At 37.8% G+C, this 20,283-nt stretch overlaps 5 protein-coding genes and 1 non-coding gene across 12 annotated transcripts in view; 3 read left to right on the forward strand and 3 right to left on the reverse strand.

The window, feature by feature from the left end:
* Positions 1-2,456: 2,456 nt before the first annotated feature.
* LOC111804366 (ankyrin repeat-containing protein ITN1-like) lies at positions 2,457-7,778 on the reverse strand. 7 transcript variants are annotated; one of them, XM_023689139.1, is made up of 5 exons: positions 7,701-7,778; positions 6,444-6,490; positions 5,457-5,984; positions 4,490-4,899; positions 2,457-3,643 (listed from the first exon to the last, which is right to left on the reverse strand). In XM_023689139.1, exons 2-5 carry the CDS (start codon positions 6,463-6,465, stop codon positions 2,819-2,821), a joined length of 1,785 nt encoding a protein of 594 aa, XP_023544907.1. In that variant the 5' UTR covers positions 6,466-6,490; positions 7,701-7,778; the 3' UTR covers positions 2,457-2,818. The 7 variants fall into 7 exon arrangements, with proteins under 7 accessions (XP_023544907.1, XP_023544905.1, XP_023544904.1 ...); XM_023689137.1 differs by having other exon boundaries at positions 6,281-6,490; positions 7,701-7,751; XM_023689136.1 differs by lacking the exon at positions 7,701-7,778 and adding an exon at positions 6,602-6,639 and having other exon boundaries at positions 6,281-6,490.
* Positions 7,779-7,833: 55 nt separating this feature from the next.
* LOC111804368 (probable pectate lyase 4) lies at positions 7,834-11,554 on the forward strand. Its single transcript, XM_023689143.1, has 5 exons — positions 7,834-8,070; positions 9,442-9,793; positions 9,861-10,071; positions 10,156-10,224; positions 11,289-11,554. Exons 1-5 carry the CDS (start codon positions 7,944-7,946, stop codon positions 11,523-11,525), a joined length of 996 nt encoding a protein of 331 aa, XP_023544911.1. The 5' UTR covers positions 7,834-7,943; the 3' UTR covers positions 11,526-11,554.
* A 225-nt stretch (positions 11,555-11,779) lies between these two features.
* Positions 11,780-11,853, forward strand: TRNAV-AAC. Its single transcript has one exon. It is a non-coding gene; the product is annotated as a tRNA-Val (tRNA).
* Positions 11,854-12,754: 901 nt separating this feature from the next.
* LOC111803132 (protein SODIUM POTASSIUM ROOT DEFECTIVE 3-like) lies at positions 12,755-14,756 on the forward strand. The gene is made up of 4 exons (XM_023687416.1): positions 12,755-13,184; positions 13,340-13,568; positions 14,274-14,349; positions 14,463-14,756. The coding sequence occupies exons 1-4, from the start codon at positions 12,826-12,828 to the stop codon at positions 14,633-14,635; spliced, it is 837 nt and encodes a 278-aa protein (XP_023543184.1). The 5' UTR covers positions 12,755-12,825; the 3' UTR covers positions 14,636-14,756.
* Positions 14,757-16,839: 2,083 nt separating this feature from the next.
* LOC111804463 (protein SLOW GREEN 1, chloroplastic-like) lies at positions 16,840-18,199 on the reverse strand. Its single transcript, XM_023689270.1, has one exon. The coding sequence runs from the start codon at positions 18,150-18,152 to the stop codon at positions 17,085-17,087; it is 1,068 nt and encodes a 355-aa protein (XP_023545038.1). The 5' UTR covers positions 18,153-18,199; the 3' UTR covers positions 16,840-17,084.
* A 1,556-nt stretch (positions 18,200-19,755) lies between these two features.
* LOC111803972 overlaps positions 19,756-20,283 on the reverse strand; it is a 1,067-nt gene continuing 539 nt past the window's right edge. Inside the window, exon 3 of the mRNA XM_023688600.1 lies at positions 19,756-20,232. Within this exon, the coding sequence (XP_023544368.1) occupies positions 20,081-20,232 (152 nt within the window). The 3' untranslated portion in view covers positions 19,756-20,080. The remainder of the gene's footprint in view (positions 20,233-20,283) is intronic.

Consider the following 20,283-nt stretch of genomic DNA (forward strand, 5'->3'; position numbering starts at 1 on the left):
TGTTTAAAAGGGTGTGGAAACCTTCCCTAGAAGACGCGTTTTAAAGCCTTGAGGGAAGCCCGAAAGAAAAAGCCTAAAGAGGACAATATCTGTTAGCGGTGGATTTGGGTTGTTACAAATGGTATCAGAGCGAGACACCAAACGATGTGTCAGCCTTCTCGCTGTTCCTTGAAGGGAGTAGACACGAGACGGTGTGCTAAGGACGCTGGGCCCTAAAGGGGGTGGATTGTGATGTCTCACATTGGTTGGGGAGAACAAAACACCAGTGTGGGGAAACCTTCCGCTGGTAGACACGTTTTAGAAGACAATATCTGCTAGCGGTGGATTTGGACGTTACGGTCTATATATATTTTTATTTGTTTATTTATTATTTATATATTTTCTGATTTATTTACAGTTTTTTATTTTTAGAAACAGCAGAAGCAAACAAAAGAAAAAAAAACCAATTTTTTCTTTTTTGCCTATTAATAAAATATAAGATTTGATTGATTCTGAGCCTCCATAACATTTTGTTCTCTAAAATCATCTCAATTCATGCTTCTAGACTTCGACCCAAACCAAGCTCGTTAAATATCATTATTTATACGTATATTATCATCATAGTCATAGCTCAACGGGTTAATGTATATATTTTCGATAAATAAGTCAAAAGATTCGAATTCTCGAGCGATCTCACTCAATATTGGAAAAGAAAACCACATTTTTTGAAATAGTACACGGGTTAAAATCGAGATAGGTTTACTCTTTCGAAAACTAAAAACAAAATCATTATCGGAGTAGTAGGTTTGGTAATGTGTTTGAAAGGAGGAAGGGATGTGTGTTGTGAATAATGGTATTATTGGGAGCAGCCAAGGCAGAAGAACATGTGGAGAGTGTCAGATAATATAAGGTTCAAAGCATCTCAACATTATTTTCTTTCCCTTTCCTCTGAATCCAATGTTCCTACGAACGATCGTTAACTCAACTCGTATAGATATCAGACTCTTTGGTTTCGTGTTTTAAAATAGGTCAAAGTCGAAGACTATTTATCGATGCTAAGAGCTTGTCTTGAAGACGTATGTTACTAGTTATGTTTGTGACTATAAAGACGTTATCGTCACTGTGAAATCTCATGTCGGTGGAAACCTCTTCCTGATAGATGTATTTTAAAATCGTGAGACTGAAGGCAATACGTAATAGGCCAAAGTAGACAATTGCTGCTAGCGATGAACTTGAACTGTTACAATTGGTATCAAAGTTAGACACCAGACGGTGTACCAATGAACGCACTGGGCTCATATCGGTTGGAGAGGGGAATCAAGCATTCCTTATAGAGGTGTGGAAACCTCTCCCTAGTAGACACGTTTTAAAACTGTGAGGCTGACGACGATACGTAATAGGCAAAAGTGGACTATATCTACTAGCGGTGGGTTTGGACTATTATAGTGGTATCAGAGCCAGACATCGGACGATGTCCTCAAGGGAGTTGATTGTGAGATCCCACATCGGTGGAAACCTCATTCTAACATACACGTTTTAAAATCGTAAAGCTGACGACAATACGTAACGAGTATTCCGATTTTCTCAGTAGAACAAAAGCATTCACGTGTGTTTACTCGTTTCCCTAGCCTATTCCATCCACAGAGCTGAGCCCCAAGAAGCTGTCCCACACACTTTTTGAAGGTTAATTTTACTTCATGGTCAAAAGGTACGGTACAAAGGTTCATTCATCCTTGAAAAAAGTGTAAAAAGTTTTCGGAGTCATGTGTTTATAATCTCTTTAAAAAATTCAGCTTTTTGCTAACCACATCTATTACTTTTCATGAGGTCGGAGGCTCCATGTTTCCGTCTCTTTGTCAAAGACGTGTTGTTTATGGTCGCATGTCGAGTTCCTAGTCATACTTGTCCAAGATGTGTTGTTCATAGCCGCATACCCGTTCTAAACCTTTTTTACATACTTTCACCTTAGATAGGTTTTAACCATTTCATGTTGTGTCAATATAGAAATATAAGACCATTCACCAAAATCATGTCACACACGCAAGAGCTAAAATGACCCAAAATGTACTCAAGGCTCAAGCATATGCCGATGTTGCTCGCGAAGCTTGAATTTCTCACGACTAACTTGTTCGTTGGGTTAGAACAAGTGTTACACAATCGCTATCTCATTGCTGCAAAAGCGCGATTGTGGCATTGAGCATGCAAGATCTTGGGGTCGAGTCCCTAGTCGGCGACACACGTGTCGCGTGGCCAACCTCAGAGTAATATCTCACATCTAAAATTTAGAAAAAAAGATATAAACGAAAAGGCTTTGAAGACATTTAGACATTAGTATTGTCAAAATTGAATCTTCAGCCTTCACTGACAACTAACTAGCTTCTTCATGAAAAGTAAGAACAAAAGAAAGGTACAAAATTTCACTTTACAAGCAAGCAATCNTTTTTTTTTTTTTTTTTTTTTTTTTTTTTTTTTTTTTTTTTTTTTTTTTGCTTTTTTACATTTTCTTTTAGTCATGAACAACAGATACTCTATGAATTAATTACATTAGAAGAAAGGTATGCATAAGCTATTTATGGATGATATTTCGAGCTGGCTTGGACGATTCAGTACGCCATCCAAGAAATCTTAACCCAAAGGCCCTTAGGATCATCAGATATGTTTCATCATCTGTTCAAGAAACGACTGCATCAAAGAGGAATGATGGTCTGAAAATGGGAACCTGGAGTAGTAGTACACTATTACATCCTCTGGCACAGCACAAGTACCCCCTAGCTGCTGAACTGCAATGGGGCGGGTGATTTTTCGGCATAACCGTGTTCGAAACGTCGGGAGGATCATATCAAATGGCATAGATTGGGTTTACTTCTGAATCAGACTCTGAATGACGCCATGAATTGGTTCCACTCCTCATAATCTTCATCTTTTTTCTCACCCTTCTGATGCGTTTGGACTTGATCACGTAGTATGTCATGGCACCTAGAATGCCAGCCATTGTTACACCACCAATGATGGAAATAAGAACAGCTGCCCATCTGTTACGCCGACCAACCACAATAAAAGATGAAGAAATAAATGCTATTGTAGTGCAGACGGATGCCAACCACATTAACTTATTGATCACTTCCACGACTCGTCTCTCTGATTTCGTCTCTCCTCTCACGACTGTTATTTGTACTACAACGACTGCCAAGGATGTGAACAAGGCAATGGCATTGAATATGAAGAACACTTTGAATGATGGACTGCCAACCATCACAGCCATTCCAGTAATATCGTCGCCACCCGGAACCGTGAAAATTGCTGCGAATGCAACTGTTGCAAAGAGCACAGCAACGACTGTGATCGAGTTGGTTGCGTTGTTTATTCCAGCTCTATGGAGCTTCCGGAGTTCCTTTGCAATCCCATTCATGTTTCGGTTCGTCTTGCGAGCTTGTTCAAGCTGATTATGGACATCCTTTTTTATCTCTGTCACTGTTTGTCTTAGCTCATCTCGTGGTTTGTTGAGATCAGTTGCGCATAATGCCCCACAACGTGCGAAGCATTCTTTTATCTCTGAGGTTTCTTCAGATAGCGGAAGTCCTTCGGCTATGTCATAGGCTGTTTTAAGGTCTCTAGTCAATGCATTCACATTCGTGTCCCGAACGAGTACTAATTCATTGACAATCTGCAAGGGATTATAAATATTCATGAGAGCTAGCTCATAACAAGTTTGCAATAATATTATTTGTCAAAGATCATTCGACATCCAAAATGGTTCTGCTAAAAAAATTTAGAATGATTCTTCCACGCTCACAAAAAATCAGCTAGTGAATAAAACATACCATCAGTGTTCTTAGAAACAGAAAGTTATGCTCATACAAGTTCAAATAAGAACCTAGCAGAAAAGACCTCTAGAAATCCCTCATCCAATCATGTTTACAGATTCTGGACCAGGCTAAGCCCTGGAAAATTTGGTGAACAGAAATATTGTGTGTTAGGAGGCTCTACCTAAGGCAGTTTTCTTTATCCTGAACTATATGTAAAGCTGTTATCCTTGTGCCACCATGGGGTTACAAGTATCCATGCACGCTTAGGCTTGACCGGGACATTCGACAAGTATCCATGTACGCTTAGGCTGTTATCCTTGTGCCAGCCTTGGGGTTACAAGCAAATTCTGTCAAAAGCAGTTGCTAATAGTTTGTACTTGTGTCATGCACGGTTAGGATAATAAGGCAAACTCGATACATGACTTCAGCTGCCTGATAATTGGTTAAATAGACTTAAGTTACTTCAAACTACCTGATATACTAAGTTACTATTGAGTTCCTGCTGACCTGAGTTGAACTTGGTCTCTGACATGATCATTCATATATATATACACTTTCTTATGCCCAACCATGTGCTCAAACTCAATTGAAAAACTAAAAACCAAAACAAGAAAGTCAAACAATATCCAACTCATAAGCATGGATGGTCAAATATGAAAAACATATGACTGAACGTAATTACTTTTTGTAATACCAATGGATACCTCTGCCCTCCTTTTCCTGGTTGCAACATGTAATGCAGTATTGCCGAACCTGTCAGGAAGCATGACAAGGGCTGGATCTGCATTAAGAAGCAGCTTCACCACTTCACAGCTGGTTCCTTTTACAGCCATATGCAATGCTGTCTGCCCTTTCTTGTCATTCCTCCTAGCCAGTTGTGGATCTTTGCGAAGCAAAGCTTTCACGATTTCAACATGCCCTTGTCGAGCAGCTAAATGTAATGCATTCTTCCCGTTGGACCTCGGTATCTCGAGCGAGCTAGAATCTGTTGAAAGCAACACATTGACTACTCCGATATGGCCTCTTGTAGCAGCAGAAATAATAGGAGTTGCATTTGATTGGCCAACTGTTTTACTCAGTCGTGGATCGTGGTTTAACAATACCTGGACGATGGCTGCAAAAGATACTTTCTGAGTTTAACTGAAACTACATCATGCGGATGTTCATGAAGGTACGACACCGAATCTTGGTAAAAAAACGTCAACCTATCTTATTAAAAACTATAACAGAATCATCCAAATCATGCTTGCTTGCTCAAAATTTATTGGGGTCCCTAGTTTCTTAAAAGAGTTCTTATTTCTACTGAAATTAGTCAATTATAGACTAGGCAGCACTCAACTGAAAATGTGGCACGATTTAAGGAAAGTAGGATCCATATTTCTTGATTGAATGTCTACACTATCCTTCAGTCCATTTATTGAAAAAGCAGCAGAACATGAGCTTCAAAACAAGAATGAAGCAATAGATTAGTGGATCCACAACGAAAATTGGTCGATCAGGACTGTTGGAATGGTACGAGTTCGTGGATTACTACTTTCCCAATATGATTATGCAATGAAAACTCAATTCAACAATAAATACACGCAGCAAAACCTGTCATGAAGGACAAACTTGGAGTAACAAAAATGACAGAAACAAAAGAAAGAAGCTTATATTGGAGCAGTAAGATACCTTCATGACCTTGACTAGCAGCAATATGAAAAGGATCAAAACCAGACCTATTCTTCATAGTCATGCCCTCCTCTGTGGAATACTGCAACAGCTCCTTCACAATATCTAAATGCCCCTTCTCGGCAGCAGTAAACAACGGCGTCTCCCCCAACTCATTCACCTCATTCACAATAGCAGACCTTATCTCTGCAACCTCAGCATCAAAATCTGCTCCACTCAGAGTTCCAACCATCTGAGCATCAATTTCACCCAAAATCTGTCTCACAGCAGTCAAATCACCCCTCTGCACCGCCAAATGCAGCTCAGTGTCATTGTGTCTGCCTGTCACCTGCTTCACATACTTCTTCTTATCGAACCTCTTCCCAGAATTGGATAAAACCAGAGACTTACTGGAGTTCGATACGAGCAACGTCTTCCCTGAACTGGACAGCACCAAACTCGGCGTCGTCGGAGAAGGCGGAGGCTGCAGCTCATACAGACAGCTAGTGCTGGACGAAAGCCGCAGCCCTGACTCCAGGTCCCTCACGCCTAGTACCAAAAAAAAAAACCACAAGAAGATTCAATCAAAGTCATTCCTATATCCTAAATAATAACAAATGAATATAATGTTGTGCCCTAAAATCCGCAATGGGCAATGCGGTAACCGTAGCATCAAAATGAATGCAACTTCTTGCTATTCATCAATACCATTAAACCATAAAGCAATTAAGAAAAAGGAAAAAGAACGAAATTAAACGCCAATCTCAATCATTCTTCCAACCAATGCTGATATCGATAATGCAAGAAACAGCAAAACAATCACAAAAGCCACATTGCTCTAGTACCTTGACGTTCGAATTTCTCAGGAAACTCGTCGATGAATCGGCGTATAACAATCATTTCAGCACCAAAAAAGTTCTAAAAAGAGAGAGAGAGAGAGAGAGAGAGAGAGAGAGAGAGAGAGAAAACGAGTAAGAACAAATGGAATTGATTATAAACAAAGAATACCTGTTTTGATTCCAAACCCCATGGGTGAAATTCAAGGAAAGCCAACCCTACAAAATCACCATTGTTAGAAGAATTTTATTTAGATTTCTATGAAGAAGGAAAAGAGATTTCATGGACATTCAAAAAGAGAGGGAAGATCGGGGGAACGAAGGCTTCACCGATGAGGGTAGAGAGAGAGAAGAGAGAGAAATTGGGCGCGAGGTTTCGGCTCTTGAAATAGACGACGAAGGCGAGCTCATAAAAAAAAAAAATAATAATAAAATAAAAAAAAATGAAGCTGGTGGGGCCCACATTCAAATTCGCCACGTCAGATTTTTCTTTTCTTTTCTTTTCTTTTTATTTGTCCGTTCCTTGTGGGTTGAATTTTCCCGCGGGAATATAAACAAAACTATTTTCCAACTGTCACATTATCTTTAAAACTCAATTTCGATTTGTTTTTTTTTTCTATTAATAATATTATTAAGTTATTTAAATTAAATTTATTATCATTTTTTTAATTGCTCCATATTATACTTTTCAAATTGCATTGAACTACACAAAATTGGGTTAATTTATAATATTTATGTTCTTCAAGGGTTTGACTGTAAAAATCAAAAAATATTTAAGGACTTCACTGCAAAATGCCCTAAATTTTGGGGAGAAATTGACCAAATTTCATGGGTCAAAAAGTGGCACTTCATGGTTTAGTATTTGACAACTCTTTGTCAACTCATCCTAGCTCGTTACAGCTCGATTAATTTAAACATTATATTTTTTTCTTTCTAAAAGTTATAATATAGAATATAAAAAAATTATAACCTTAAATCGAACCATTACTTGAAAATAAATAAAATAAAAAATATATATTTTAATATTTTAATCGTCCATCAATGATTATCTACCAACCTTTTAATATTACTTTAAAAAGTTCACGACTATTTTTGAAACGTTGTATTAATAATAAATTTATTTTTAAAATTTTTTAAAAAATTAAATGTATTTTTAAAATTCTTTAAAAAGTTTTAAAATATTTTTTAAATTACAAGAAAAAAAAAGTTTTATTGGTATTTTTTAAGTTCTTAAAAAATTCCAAAAGTTTTTTTTTTAAATTTAAAAGTATTAATGAAAATTAACAAAAAAAAAATTACAAGCTATTTTTTTATTTATTTTAAAAATTAAATAATATTTTAAGAAAATTAATGAAACTTTAAAATATATATATTTTATCCATTTAAAAAAATAAGGAATACTTTTGAACGCAAGGTAGAAGACGATGACCTTTTTCCAGAGAGGAGAAAGGGCTCAAAGCCCCCCTCCACCATAACCGACCATTCAGCTTTCACTGCAACAATTTTTACAGGCAAGCTTTGATCCGATCCGATCCGATCCCATTAAAAGCTCCAAAGCCCATGATCACCGCTAGCATCTCAACCATGGCGTAAATGCCTCTCGACCCACCAACGCTCATTCTCTCCCCATTAAATATAACCCATTTCTCGGAACTCTGCCCCGACAGTCAAGATGGAATCCTTACCCTACGCCCACGTTGATTCGAGCCTTCGAGCCCTCGCCGGTCAGGCCGAGGGCTTTGGCCGTTCTGCCATTGGTGGTCTTTATGGCTCTGTTTATTGTGTCACTAATTTAGCAGGTCGTATTTTCTTTATCCCATTTTTTTATGTATTTGGTTTGATTGTTTGATGTTGGGATTGGAATTTAATTAGTTGTTGAGACTTTCTTACATTAGGCACATGAATGATCTCTAAGTTCTCTGTTGTTTGGCTTTGTTTTTGGTTATTTTCCCTTTTTTGTATGCTTTGTTAGGCGAGTGGGGGGAAGAACTGAAGTTCTTTTTGAGAAATCTAGCAATCATAAGGGCTAGGGAGTTGGATTTTGGATTCTGCATTCTTTACCTATGCCTTGTTGAGATGTATTCATGAGTTTGTGAGATCCTACGTCGATTGGAGAGGGGAACGGGTATGGAAATCTCTCCCTAAGGGACGTGTTTTTAAAATTTTGAGGGAAAGTCCTAAGAGGACAATATTTGTTAGGGGTGGGCTTCGGTTGTTACCAATGGTATCAAAGCCATCAACTTTGAGCCCCAAAGGGGGAGGATTGTGAAATCCCACGTTGATTGGAGAGGGGAACGAAACATTCCTTATAAGAGTATGGAAACCTCTATGTGATATCCTACATCGGTTGGAGAAGGGAACGAAACATTCTTTATAAGGGTGTGAAAACTTCTTTCTAGCAAACGCATTTTAAAAACCTTGAGGAGAAACCTAGAAGAGAAGACCCAAAGAGGACGAAACATTCTTTATAATGGTGTGGAAACCTCTCTCTAACAGACGCGTTTTAAAAGCCTTGAGGGAAAATTCAGAAGAGAAAACCCAAAGATGAGAATATCTGCTAACGGTGAGTTTTGACTGTACAAATGGTACAAAGCCTGACATCGGGTTGTGTGCCAACGAGGACGCTAGGCCCTGAAGGGTGTGAATTGTGAGATCCCACATCGGTTGGAGAGAGGAACGAAGCATTCTTTATAAAGGTATGGAAACCTCTCCCTAGCATACGCGTTTTAAAAACCTTGAAGGAAAACCTAGAAAAGGAAACTCAAAGATGACAATATTTGCTAACGGTGGGTTTGGGCTGTTACAAATGGTATCAAAGCCAGACACCAGGCGGTATGCCAATAAAGGACGCTAGGCCTTGAAGGGTGTGAATTGTGAGATCCCACATCAGTTGGATAGAGGAACGAAGCATTCTTTATAAAGGTTTGAAAACCTCTCCCTAGCATACGCGTTTTAAAAACCTTGAAAGAAAACTCGGAAGAGAAAACCCAAAGAGGACAATATCCGCTAGTGGTGGGTTTAGGTTGTTACACTCTCCCTAGCGGATGCGTTGGGTATCTGCTAGTGGTGGGCTTGAGTTGTTACATATACACCGTATACATTACTTCTATTTAGTTCTGTCTTTCAGTTCTCTAAGAAATCTTTACATCAGTACTTTCTCATTGTTGTAGATGATGGTCCGGGATCGCTTAGGTCCGGGTGTCGTATGAAAGAGCCCCTTTGGATTATCTTTGAAGTTTCAGGCACAATTCACTTGTCGACATTTCTTAGTGTGTCATCGTATAAAACTGTAGATGGTCGTGGACAAAGGATAAAATTCACAGGAAAGGGATTGAGACTGAAAGAATGTGAGCATGTGATCATTTGCAATTTGGAGTTTGAAGGTGGTAGAGGTCATGATGTTGATGGAGTTCAAATCAAACCCAATTCAAAGCACATATGGATAGACCGTTGCAGCCTCCGAGACTATGATGATGGGTTGATTGATATCACCAGAGGAAGCACAGATATCACTATTTCTAGGTGATAGCAAGCTTCATCTAAGAGCTTTCTTGGTGCCTTAACAATCTAACATTGTGTTTATCTATAGGTGTCACTTCTCACAGCATGACAAGACGATGCTCATCGGAGCTGATCCATCCCACGTCGGCGATCGATGCATTCGTGTCACTATTCACCACTGTTTTTTCGATGGTACTCGGCAACGGCATCCTCGTGTTAGATTTGCTCAAGTGCATCTATACAATAATTACACCAGAAACTGGGGGATCTATGCTGTCTGTGCTAGTGTAGAATCACAGGTCTTGTTGATTTCACTTACATTTTAGTTTGAACTTCTCCAAAGATCACTGTGATTTGAGTTTGTTGCTTGCATTTTGAATCAGATATACTCTCAGTGCAACATATACGAAGCAGGAGAGAAAAAGGTGGCATTTCGATATCTAACTGAAAAGGTAAATTTGTTCTTTAGATTATGTCTTTAATCTAATCAATACGTGATAAGATTGGGAAACTTAAAAGGATAAGGGCGTCTCTGAGATCCTACATCGGTTGGAGAGAGGAACGAAGCATTCTTTATAAGGGTGTGGAAGTCTCTCCCTAATAGACGTGTTTTAAAAACCTTGAGGGGAAGCCCGAAAGTGAAAGCCCAAAGAGGACAATATTTGTTAGCAGTGGGATTGAGTTGTTACAAATGGTATTAGAGCCAGGTTCTGAGCGGTGTGCTAGCGAGGACGCTGAGCCCAGAAGGGGGTGGACATTGGGCGGTGTGCCAGCGACGACGCTGGACCCTGAAAGTGGCGGATGTTTGTAACAGCCCAAGCCTACCGCTAACAGATATTGTCCTCTTTGGGCTTTTTCTTTCGGGTGTCCCCTTAATGTTTTAAAACACGTTTGCTAGAGAGAGATTTCCACACCCTTATAAAGAATGTTTCGTTCCCCTTTCCAACCGATATGGGATCTTACAATTTACCCCAATCGAGGTCCAGTATCCTCGCTGCTAGTCATTTCTCTCTCCATCGAATGCCGTAGCACCTTATGTCCTGACTAACTACTAAGACCCACATGATGAAATCACTTACACACATCATGTATCCGTTCCCGCTCGCCTAACCTCCTTTCTGTGATATTTGATAACAATCAATGGCCTATTGTCTCTCTCTCTACTTGTTTGTCTGGCCCTACATCTTTCTCACTGTCTCTGTAAGATCCCACATCAGTTGAAGAGAAAAACGAAGCATTTCTTATCAAAGTGTTGAAACCTCTCCCCAACCACTAACAGACTCGTTTTAAAACCATGAGTCTAACGACGAGATGTAACAAGTCAAAACAAACAATATTTATTAGAGGTGAGTTTAGACTATTACAAGCTTTTGTTCATGCTTTCATTGCGCTCATTCATGACACACTAGTCCTCCAATGATTGGTTCATCCTTAAAAAGGACACATTCAAAAACAAAATGCCAACAACGGTACTAAACTGGAACCATGGTTGATATATGTCTGATATTATGTTCAGGCAGCAGACAAGGAAGAGCCATCAAGTGGGTGCATATGGTCCGACGGAGACTTGTTTGTAAATGGCACACAAAGCGGGCTGTCGGCGCCAACCGCCGGACCCAGCTCCTTTCATCCCTCACAACATTACACTGCCTGGACAGTGGAACCTCCAACGGATGCTCTGAAACAGATCCTCCAACTTTGTACTGGACGCCAAAACATCCAAAGCCCCACTGATCTGCCTCTTCTACCTTAGAAAATTATACAAATTACAATTTTGGTCCCCCAATTTTTATCTATTTTCATTTTCAAATTGTATCTCGTATGGTTCGAGTTTGGTAGTCTATATTAGTCGAGTTATTAAGTCATACGAACACCCCTCAAATCTAAGCAGGTTAATAAAACAATAATTTAATAGAATTTATTTTTTATTTTTGTACGGAAGGAATTTAATTCAGGAAAATAAAAAATAAGTTACATACAATTAATGTTGTCTATCTATTCCAACATGGTGTCGTGGTGTAGTTGGTTATCACGTCAGTCTAACACACTGAAGGTCTCCGGTTCGAGTCCGGGCGACGCCAATCTTTTATTCTTTTTTAATAGGAAAATTTAAAACTACGGCTATAGTTTTATTATTTATAGTACATACTGGTGAAAGAGTTTTGCTCTTATCTTAAATTACTGTCGTTTGGCTGTTTGAGGAGCATTAAATATGTGGGCTGTCATTTAAAACTACATGTCGTTCACAAGTTAACCCATTAAAATGTCGTGACCAAATTTCCATAATGAATTTTTACCTCATTTATTATTATTATTATTATTTAAAAATTAATAATTGGTTGTTTGGAATATTTTATTTTTATTTTAATTTTATTCATAACCGTTGAGGACTGACGGAGTCCAAAATTAAATTTGTGGAACAGAGACTGTCCCCACTGTTTTTAAATGTTCACATTTTATTACCATAAATTCTTTACCTTACTCCCACCTGCCCTCTCTCTCTCTCTTAATTTTTTACTCAAAATTGCAAAAAATAAAAAAATAATAATAAATTATATATATGTTAAATTACAAATTTGGTAGAAATTTAAATTTTAGTCCATTAATTTTTTTTAATTTATTAATATTATTTAAGCATTTAAAGTAATATTTAGAGCTTTCTTATTTTTTTAAATATATATATTGGGAATGGGAAAGGTAGGCACGGAAAATTTTGCAAATAAAAACAAATATTAATATTAATTTATTTAAAAATATAAAAATAAGATTAATTGTTTAAACCTGCACACTGCAGACTCGTGATGCAAACTGGTTCCATTTATTTATTAAATTATACACTAATTTTTTTTTTTTTAATAATATTAAGAATTTTGAATATAATATATAATTTTTTGAGTTATGAAATTTACCTCTCCCTTTTTACCACAACAGTAAAATCTCGGTTTCTCTCTCTTAATACGTTAAAAAAAAAACAGCTTATTTGTTGTCTCTCTGAACCACAAACACTTTCGGTTTCACGGTTTTGAGTTATCCAAAAATCTCATCATCACATCATGAAAACCATCAACCTCTTGTGCGCCTCCCAAGCCTCCACCGCCGTCTCTCTTCCCACGGCGGAGCAACCCTCATCTACCCCCGCCGTCGGCAGAGCCATCGACCGCCACAACCCCATCATCGCCGACGGCAGAAGATCAGTCACCACTTCCAGAACTTTCCCCAACCCTCCATGCTCTTCCCAATACTCACCCATCAATCCTCTCCCTTACCACCAACTCCACCCCGCCGCCTCCGCCGCCGCCACCCCGAATCTCGCCGCCGACCAGATCCGCTCCGGCGGCTCTGCAACAACTCATAAGGGTCTGAAGAAGAAGAAGAAGAAGGGTTCCTCTATTATTTCAACTGACTTTGTCAGGTTGGTCTTCGATCCTGTCGATTTCCTTTTAATTAATTTTTGGAATTTATATTTAATTTATTTATTTATTTTTTTTAATTATAATTAATATGGAAAATTTAATTCTGAATAATTGGAATATATAATGATTTTTATTTTTTGATTTTACGAGTTAGGTGGAGTTGTGCGAAGCCTAGTGATTTGGCTACACCACCTGGCTCGATGCGATACCTTTTGAACGACAAGTCGGTTCGTGATGGGTCGACGGATCGGCTTTCCACTTCCATCCTTTCAAGCCAAACTAACAACAAGCCTGATTCTGGAACTGAAAATCGGGACGAATCTAAACCAACGGCTGAGATTTTGTTGGAGGACGACTGCAAATCATCTCCACCGTCCAATCACGTTAGTAATTTTCACCCATCTTTATATATATATATATGTATATATTCAATTTATGTTTAATTTTAAAAATATTAAATAAGTATATAAATTTTTATGATTTTTGTAATTTTAGGACACGGATTTAAAAGGTCATTGATTTTTGTATTTCTTTTTTTAAAAACTGTCAAACCGTGCCACGTAGTGATCTTGACACGTTCACGATTAGTTTTACGGAAAACTCAAGCCTCAAATATTTTTTTTTTTGTCCGGCTTTTGTGCTTTCGTTGGATCTTAGGCGAGGTTTGTTTTCGCCAACGGAACATCACTTATGCGGAATTCAAGTTTGTTTTGGCCACACACGCTACCTGCATGTGCATGTTCAATCGTCTTCGACCTAATCGACTTGCCTCTACACTAGACTAAGTCATTCTGCTCGGTCTTGTCTCTACTCACGACTAAAGTCTCTTAATGCAACGTCACATCCAATATCATTTTGGTTCTCAATCAACATGGTTCTGGTATCTTGGCGTCATCTCAAGTCACGGGGTGTCGCGTAATTTACTCAATCATATTATCGAAAATGGGCCCTAATCCACGTATTCATAAGGGCAACTTTTGTAATTAAAAAAAAGGAATTCAATGATTTTGGAATCTAATTGTTTAAAGAAAAAAAAAAAAGGAATCTTTTTTATTTATGTTTTAATTAATGTGATCTCTGATTCTCAGGTTGTGGTTTTGAGGGTATCATTGCATTGCAGAGGCTGTGAAGGAAAACTAAGGAAACATCTTTCCAAAATGGAAGGTAACCAATTAAAAAAAATTATTATTATTATTATTATTTAAATTAAAATTTAGATTTTTGCCACGTTTTCGTGTAAATTCGTCGCTATAACCCTAATTCGTTTAAAAATGTAGGAGTGAACTCGTTCAATATAGATTTTGCAGCAAAAAAGGTGACGATAATGGGAAATATAACACCCGAGGGTGTGTTGGAAAGTGTATCGAAGGTAAAAAATGCTCAGTTTTGGCCATTTGCCGATCCGATTTCAAAACCTGATATGAATCCTCGACAAAATGTACCCGTTTGATCATTATTTTATTTTGAGTTATTTTCTTTTAAATTTTAAGTTTATTGTTTAATAATGTAATTGGTAGAAATGCTATGACAATCTCAGCCATTATTTGAAAATATTATTAATTGATACCTTAGTTTTGTTCACAAGCTTAGTTTAGAAATTGATTAATTAGGAAATTAAAAAGGAAACAACCTATTTTCGTATATAATCTATTAAAAATAATTGATAAATATATTATTTTTTCAAAAAAATAATACAAATTTTATAATAATTTTAAAAAATATATATTAAAATTAAATTCCATTTTAATTAAATGACAGCAGGAGTTCACGTGATGCGATACAGGCCGTTGAGATGTGGAATAGTTCACTTCTTGGGGCCCACCTTCCTTATCCGTCAAGCTTGTTTGGACCATTCCCCATATCATTGCCCTAAGAATAATAATACCTTAATTTCAAACTCACATACTCAATAATAATAATTATATATAAAAGATTTAAAAGAAAACGTTCGTCTTTTAAGTTGTAGGATAGGGATAAAAGCAGTCATTTCCGATGAGCTTTGATGAAGGACCGTGTAAACATTCTCATTGTTGGATGATGAATGTCCCACATTGGCTAATTTAAGAAATGATCTTATAATCAAATAATATTTTCTCCATCGGTATGGGGCCTTTTGGGAAGTCCAAAGTAAAGCCATGAAAACTTATGCTTAAAGTGGACAATATCATACCATTGTGGAAAGTCGTGTTCATCTAACATGGTATTAGAGCTAACCACTAGTATCGATCCTAACAACTGGTATTAGAGTCATGCCCTAAACTTACTCGTGCCAATAGATTGGTAAATCCTCAAATGTCGAACAAAGAACTTCAAAAGAAAAAGAGTCGAGCCTCGATTAAGGGGAGGCGTGCTTTGTTCGAGGGGAGGTGTTGGATAATCAATATCATACCATTGTGGAGAGTCGTGTTCATCTTAGGAATATGCGAGAACTATAATTTTATGATCCTAATCTCACTTGGGTATTGAAGCATGAACTTAAGAGAGGAATCTGAGTATTAAAACATCAAAATAAAAAATAAAGCACAAAGTAAGCAGATTTCTGAGAGGGCACACCTGGATAAACCAACCACAATGGCAGAAATTCATGAGAACTTTAAAGCATCAATCAACCAAATGGATCTCACACAGATTAAGGAACAGATTCTTTTATGATCCTGGAAGAAATACGTAGGCCCCTTTGAGCAATTTATAGGTCAATCCAGCCTTTGCGGCATGGTACTTGATCATATTGTTTTCAATGGCCTGTAATTATAGAGTTGGGGGTACCATATGCATAATCTAGACCAAATTCAAAGATCACAAAAGTTTATTCTTGCGCTAATTTATGTACATCTCTAAAACTAATTCTAGGAGAGAACCAACAATCGCAAGATATTACTGTCTAAAGTGGAATGTCACCACAATTTGAGTTCATGATCTTTATGACATAACCATTGTACCAAGTCATGATTGATTAGATCACATATTTTAGGAAGGATGCCATAAAGCAATGATATCTGTGGTGTCGAGCACCATTCCGTACTCTACGAAGAGAATTCTTGCATCCTAATTCGAATACGAAGAGACCTCGAAGAACCCAAGGCCTTGGAGGACTCTCCCAAGCATCCCAAGGGCCATCCTGGATGCAAATGCCATGAAAAATTGAGAATCCATACCCTAAAAGACATCTTAAACTACAACTTGTCCTTTTAACCCCATTGACATACCAATCCCCTTAATTTGAACCCACAAGATCTCATCAAGGATTTTCAGCTAAACCTTTCCACCGAAGAAAATTGAATTCAAGAGATTGAAGAACCCCCAAACATCTCAAGGACCGTCCACAGGGTGAAGGGAGAAGGGGTGGATTCCATCAAAATTTAAGATATCGTGAATTACAACTTCTCCCTTGAACTACTAAACTCCAACACTGTGAGATCCTACATCGGTTGGGGAGGAGAACGAACCATTCTTTATAAGGGTGTGGAAACCTCTCCTAGTAGACACGTTTCAAAAACCTTGAAGGGAAGCCCGAAAGGGAAAACCCAAAGAGGACAATATCTACTCGCGGTGGGCTTAGACTGTTACAAACACCCCCCACCAAACACGACTCTATTCGTATTGTCAAATATTGCTTCAATAATCATCATGTTGGTAGAAAAATACTTGGGTGAATAAGTGAAAGAAACTCAGTTTCTCATAGATTTTCAGGAATGCCAAACATAAGTATAATCAGTATTTCTCCAAATGAGACTCGATTGAAAGATTCAGACAATCATACAACTTCAGACAAAATTTAGATATCTAACACCACCCTAATGAATACCAAACCACTAAAAACTAACAAAAATGAATCCATTTAGAACAGAAGTGAAGAGTGAAGAGATTACTCATACAGAAGCAGCAGATAAGCACTCGTCTCAGCTCTTCAAACCAGCTTTCTCCTTCTCTAATTTCTGAGCAAAAAGCTTTGTTGCAAACATGTTTTCATCAAAGTACTCTTTGTAAGGATGGTTCTTTGGAACAAGCCTCCTAAATTTCTCAAACTGTTTCTCAGCCTCCTTATTCTTCCTTAAAAGAGTATATATGATCCCCTGACAGAGATATGGCCTAAAATCCTTTGGTTCCTCCCTCACAAGTTCATCATAAGCTTTCAATGCATCAAAATAGCTCCCCTTCATTACCTTAATTTGCGCAAGCAAGAGCTTGAAATCCCGGATAATTGACTTGTCATTTTGCTTCTTGCATTTCTCCATTGCCTCTTCGATCCTTTTAGTAACGTCCTTCAATGAATTATCGTTCAATTGCTCTGATACCATCACAAGGCCATGGTAGGCCTCAACACGAAATGGGTCTTCCCTTAAAATCTCTTCAAATTCATTTCTAGCCAATTCGAGCTGCCCCGCATAGCTACGGACATTGGCTCTTAGCAAAGGCAACTCACGGTCATTGGGCTCAAGTTCGATTAAACGGCTTAGGGTTTCAATTGCTTCAGGAAGTTTACCTGATTTTACATTCTCCTCAACGAGGGATCGAAGGGTTTCAGCACCACTCGAATCATCTGTTGGTTTCTCTTCTACAACGCTCTCATTTTCCTCATGCGCCGTCGATTCATCAGTAGACTCCATCGTCTCCGGCGCCACCGGGACAGCAACAGCAACAACACGTCGATGGTCGAAGCGAAGGAAGTAGAATGCTGCAGCAGCGGCAACAGAGATGCAAGCAGTTTTAAGAAACCCTGACAACAGGCCGCTATTCGTGGTCTCGGAAATGGAAGATTTAGAGTTCCGAGAGGGTTCGTCAGAGGTCGATTGAGAGGATGAGGCTTTAACAGACAACGACCTGAAAGACGAACGGAGACGAGTCGGCGGCGTATGAGCGAAGGAGAGAGAAGATATGGGTTTAGGGAACGACGGAAGGCGGTGGCTGAAGGAAAGAAGTTGTTGAGAAGGATGATGACGGTGGTGAACTGTAGGAAGAGACTCCATGGCTGTTACCTCTGTATGCTCTGTAGCGATTTTCAGGTCATCTCTGACCCGGAGGTTTTAGAAGGTTTAGCTCTCTGCCAAAAGGCCCAAATCTCAACCCTTCAACTCTATTTGGGCTTTGGGCCCATTTCAAAATTCCCTAAATTAATTTTTTTAATTTATAAATAATTAGTTTATTAATCTATTTATTTAAAATAAAAAAAACATTAAATCTCAATAATATTTTTCACCACGGTAAAATTTAAGTTTTAAAATTTGGTACTCGACTAATCAATTATTACTTTAATTTAATTAGAAGCCATAATGATAATAATGATGCCATTAAAATAAAAAAGTTACCCCATATTAATCTTAAAAGTTAAAATGGGTAAAATATGAAAGTTACTTGAACTAAGCAAAGAAACAACTTTCACGTTTAACACTTTTTTCATTGATAATTCATCGTTTTTTTCATGTGAATTCTACATTTCAGGATGTTCTGTCCTATGTCGAATGCCACCGAACAGTAAAAAACAACTTGCTTCATCATATTTTATGGTATTCACGAAGTGATGGTAGGTGAAATAGTAGAATTAGGGGTAGATCGAAGCGATTGCAGCAAAGAATTTTGAATAAAAGACGAAATAATAATAATCATGACGATCACGTTAACCTAAAGAGTGAGGTTCCTAAAAAAAAGTGAAAGCACGGGAATGCTTAGAATAATAAAAAAATATTTAATAGATTCTTGGATTTTCAATTTTATGTCCGATTTTAAAAACGTTAAATATGTCATTGAGTTTTTAATTTTACGATTAATATATTATTGAAATATTTAGCTTTAATAACATGTTGGGCTCGAGACCCAACTCAACTTCTCGCTCCAAATAGCCCGTGATCGTCTTTTAACGCGTAGTTGTATTAGTGAACTAGGAAAGAAACCTCTTATTGTCCTTGTGGCAAAATATATGATCAATTTTGAAGAAAGTAGCTCGATTTAGTCAATTTCCATATACTTTTTTTAGATGGAACCCTTTTACTCATTGTATGTAAAGATAAGATTCACGAAAATGAGGGAAAGAAGTTGTCATTATTGTACTACGAAGTTCATAAATGGTACCGATTTTGTCACAAAAAGCCTTCAAACCTTCTTCGTGGTATCAAACCCACGTGTTCTTCATGTTCATGTCTAGTCCCTATAATATATTTAAATTATACGATCTCTTAGTCTCGTCAGAGAAAAAAATATATATTTACGATACGCATTCAGATCCCGATAAAATTATAAGTTTTTAAAAAAAGCGAATAGAGTTAATTTTTTTTAAGGAACGAGGCGGAGGCGGCGGCGGTGGCGGCGACAGCGAAGGTTGAGGGTAGTCTATACCAAGTGGGTTTATTATTTGGTCAACATTATTCCTAGCCAACAAATGCCTCGTCATTATCCGAGCTGGAATTTAGGCCACGTGGCAAAATAAAAAACATTTTTGACGTTCCACTTACCATTACATTTGGCATCAAGCACGTGTCTTCTTTTTTTTTTAATTTAGATAAAAAGAAAAATACAGGTGGCAATTATTGATTGGCTCAGACTGTCTTAATTTCACTGGAAGGAAAACAAAGAAAATAAAAATAAAACTAAAAAAGGAAATTCCATTTAAATTACTACACCTCCGACAAGGTCCAATCAGCAAACGATAGCAATACATTAAAAAAAGAAAATTGCAGCATGCTGCCACGTGTAGCCACGTTTCCCCACGTGTCAGCAAGATATCCTAAAATATCTTCACTCCCCTCAAATTATCCCATCGACTCCTCCCTTACCCAACGCCGCTGTTCCATTCACCTACGATCCTTAAAAACGGCGTCGTACAAAGGCATGTTCTTGTTTTATCTTATTTCATATTTTTTTATTAATTTCCATCCACCATCACCACCGCTTGTCTACCCATCTACCTACCCGACGTCGTATTCCCCGAATCCAGCAAGTTGAAATCCGACGTGTCGGACGAATTCCCATCAGCAGCCCTCGTCGTAACGTCACGTCGTTTCTTCTTATACGCTTCGAAGAACTCCTTGTTCTCCTTCTCCAGTTCATTCCACACTGCACACATTTTACAAAATTAAAAAAAAAAAAAAAAAAAAAAAAAAAAAA

This window comes from Cucurbita pepo, chromosome LG10 (genome assembly GCF_002806865.2).
Source record: "Cucurbita pepo subsp. pepo cultivar mu-cu-16 chromosome LG10, ASM280686v2, whole genome shotgun sequence".
NCBI classification, from domain to species: domain Eukaryota; kingdom Viridiplantae; phylum Streptophyta; class Magnoliopsida; order Cucurbitales; family Cucurbitaceae; genus Cucurbita; species Cucurbita pepo.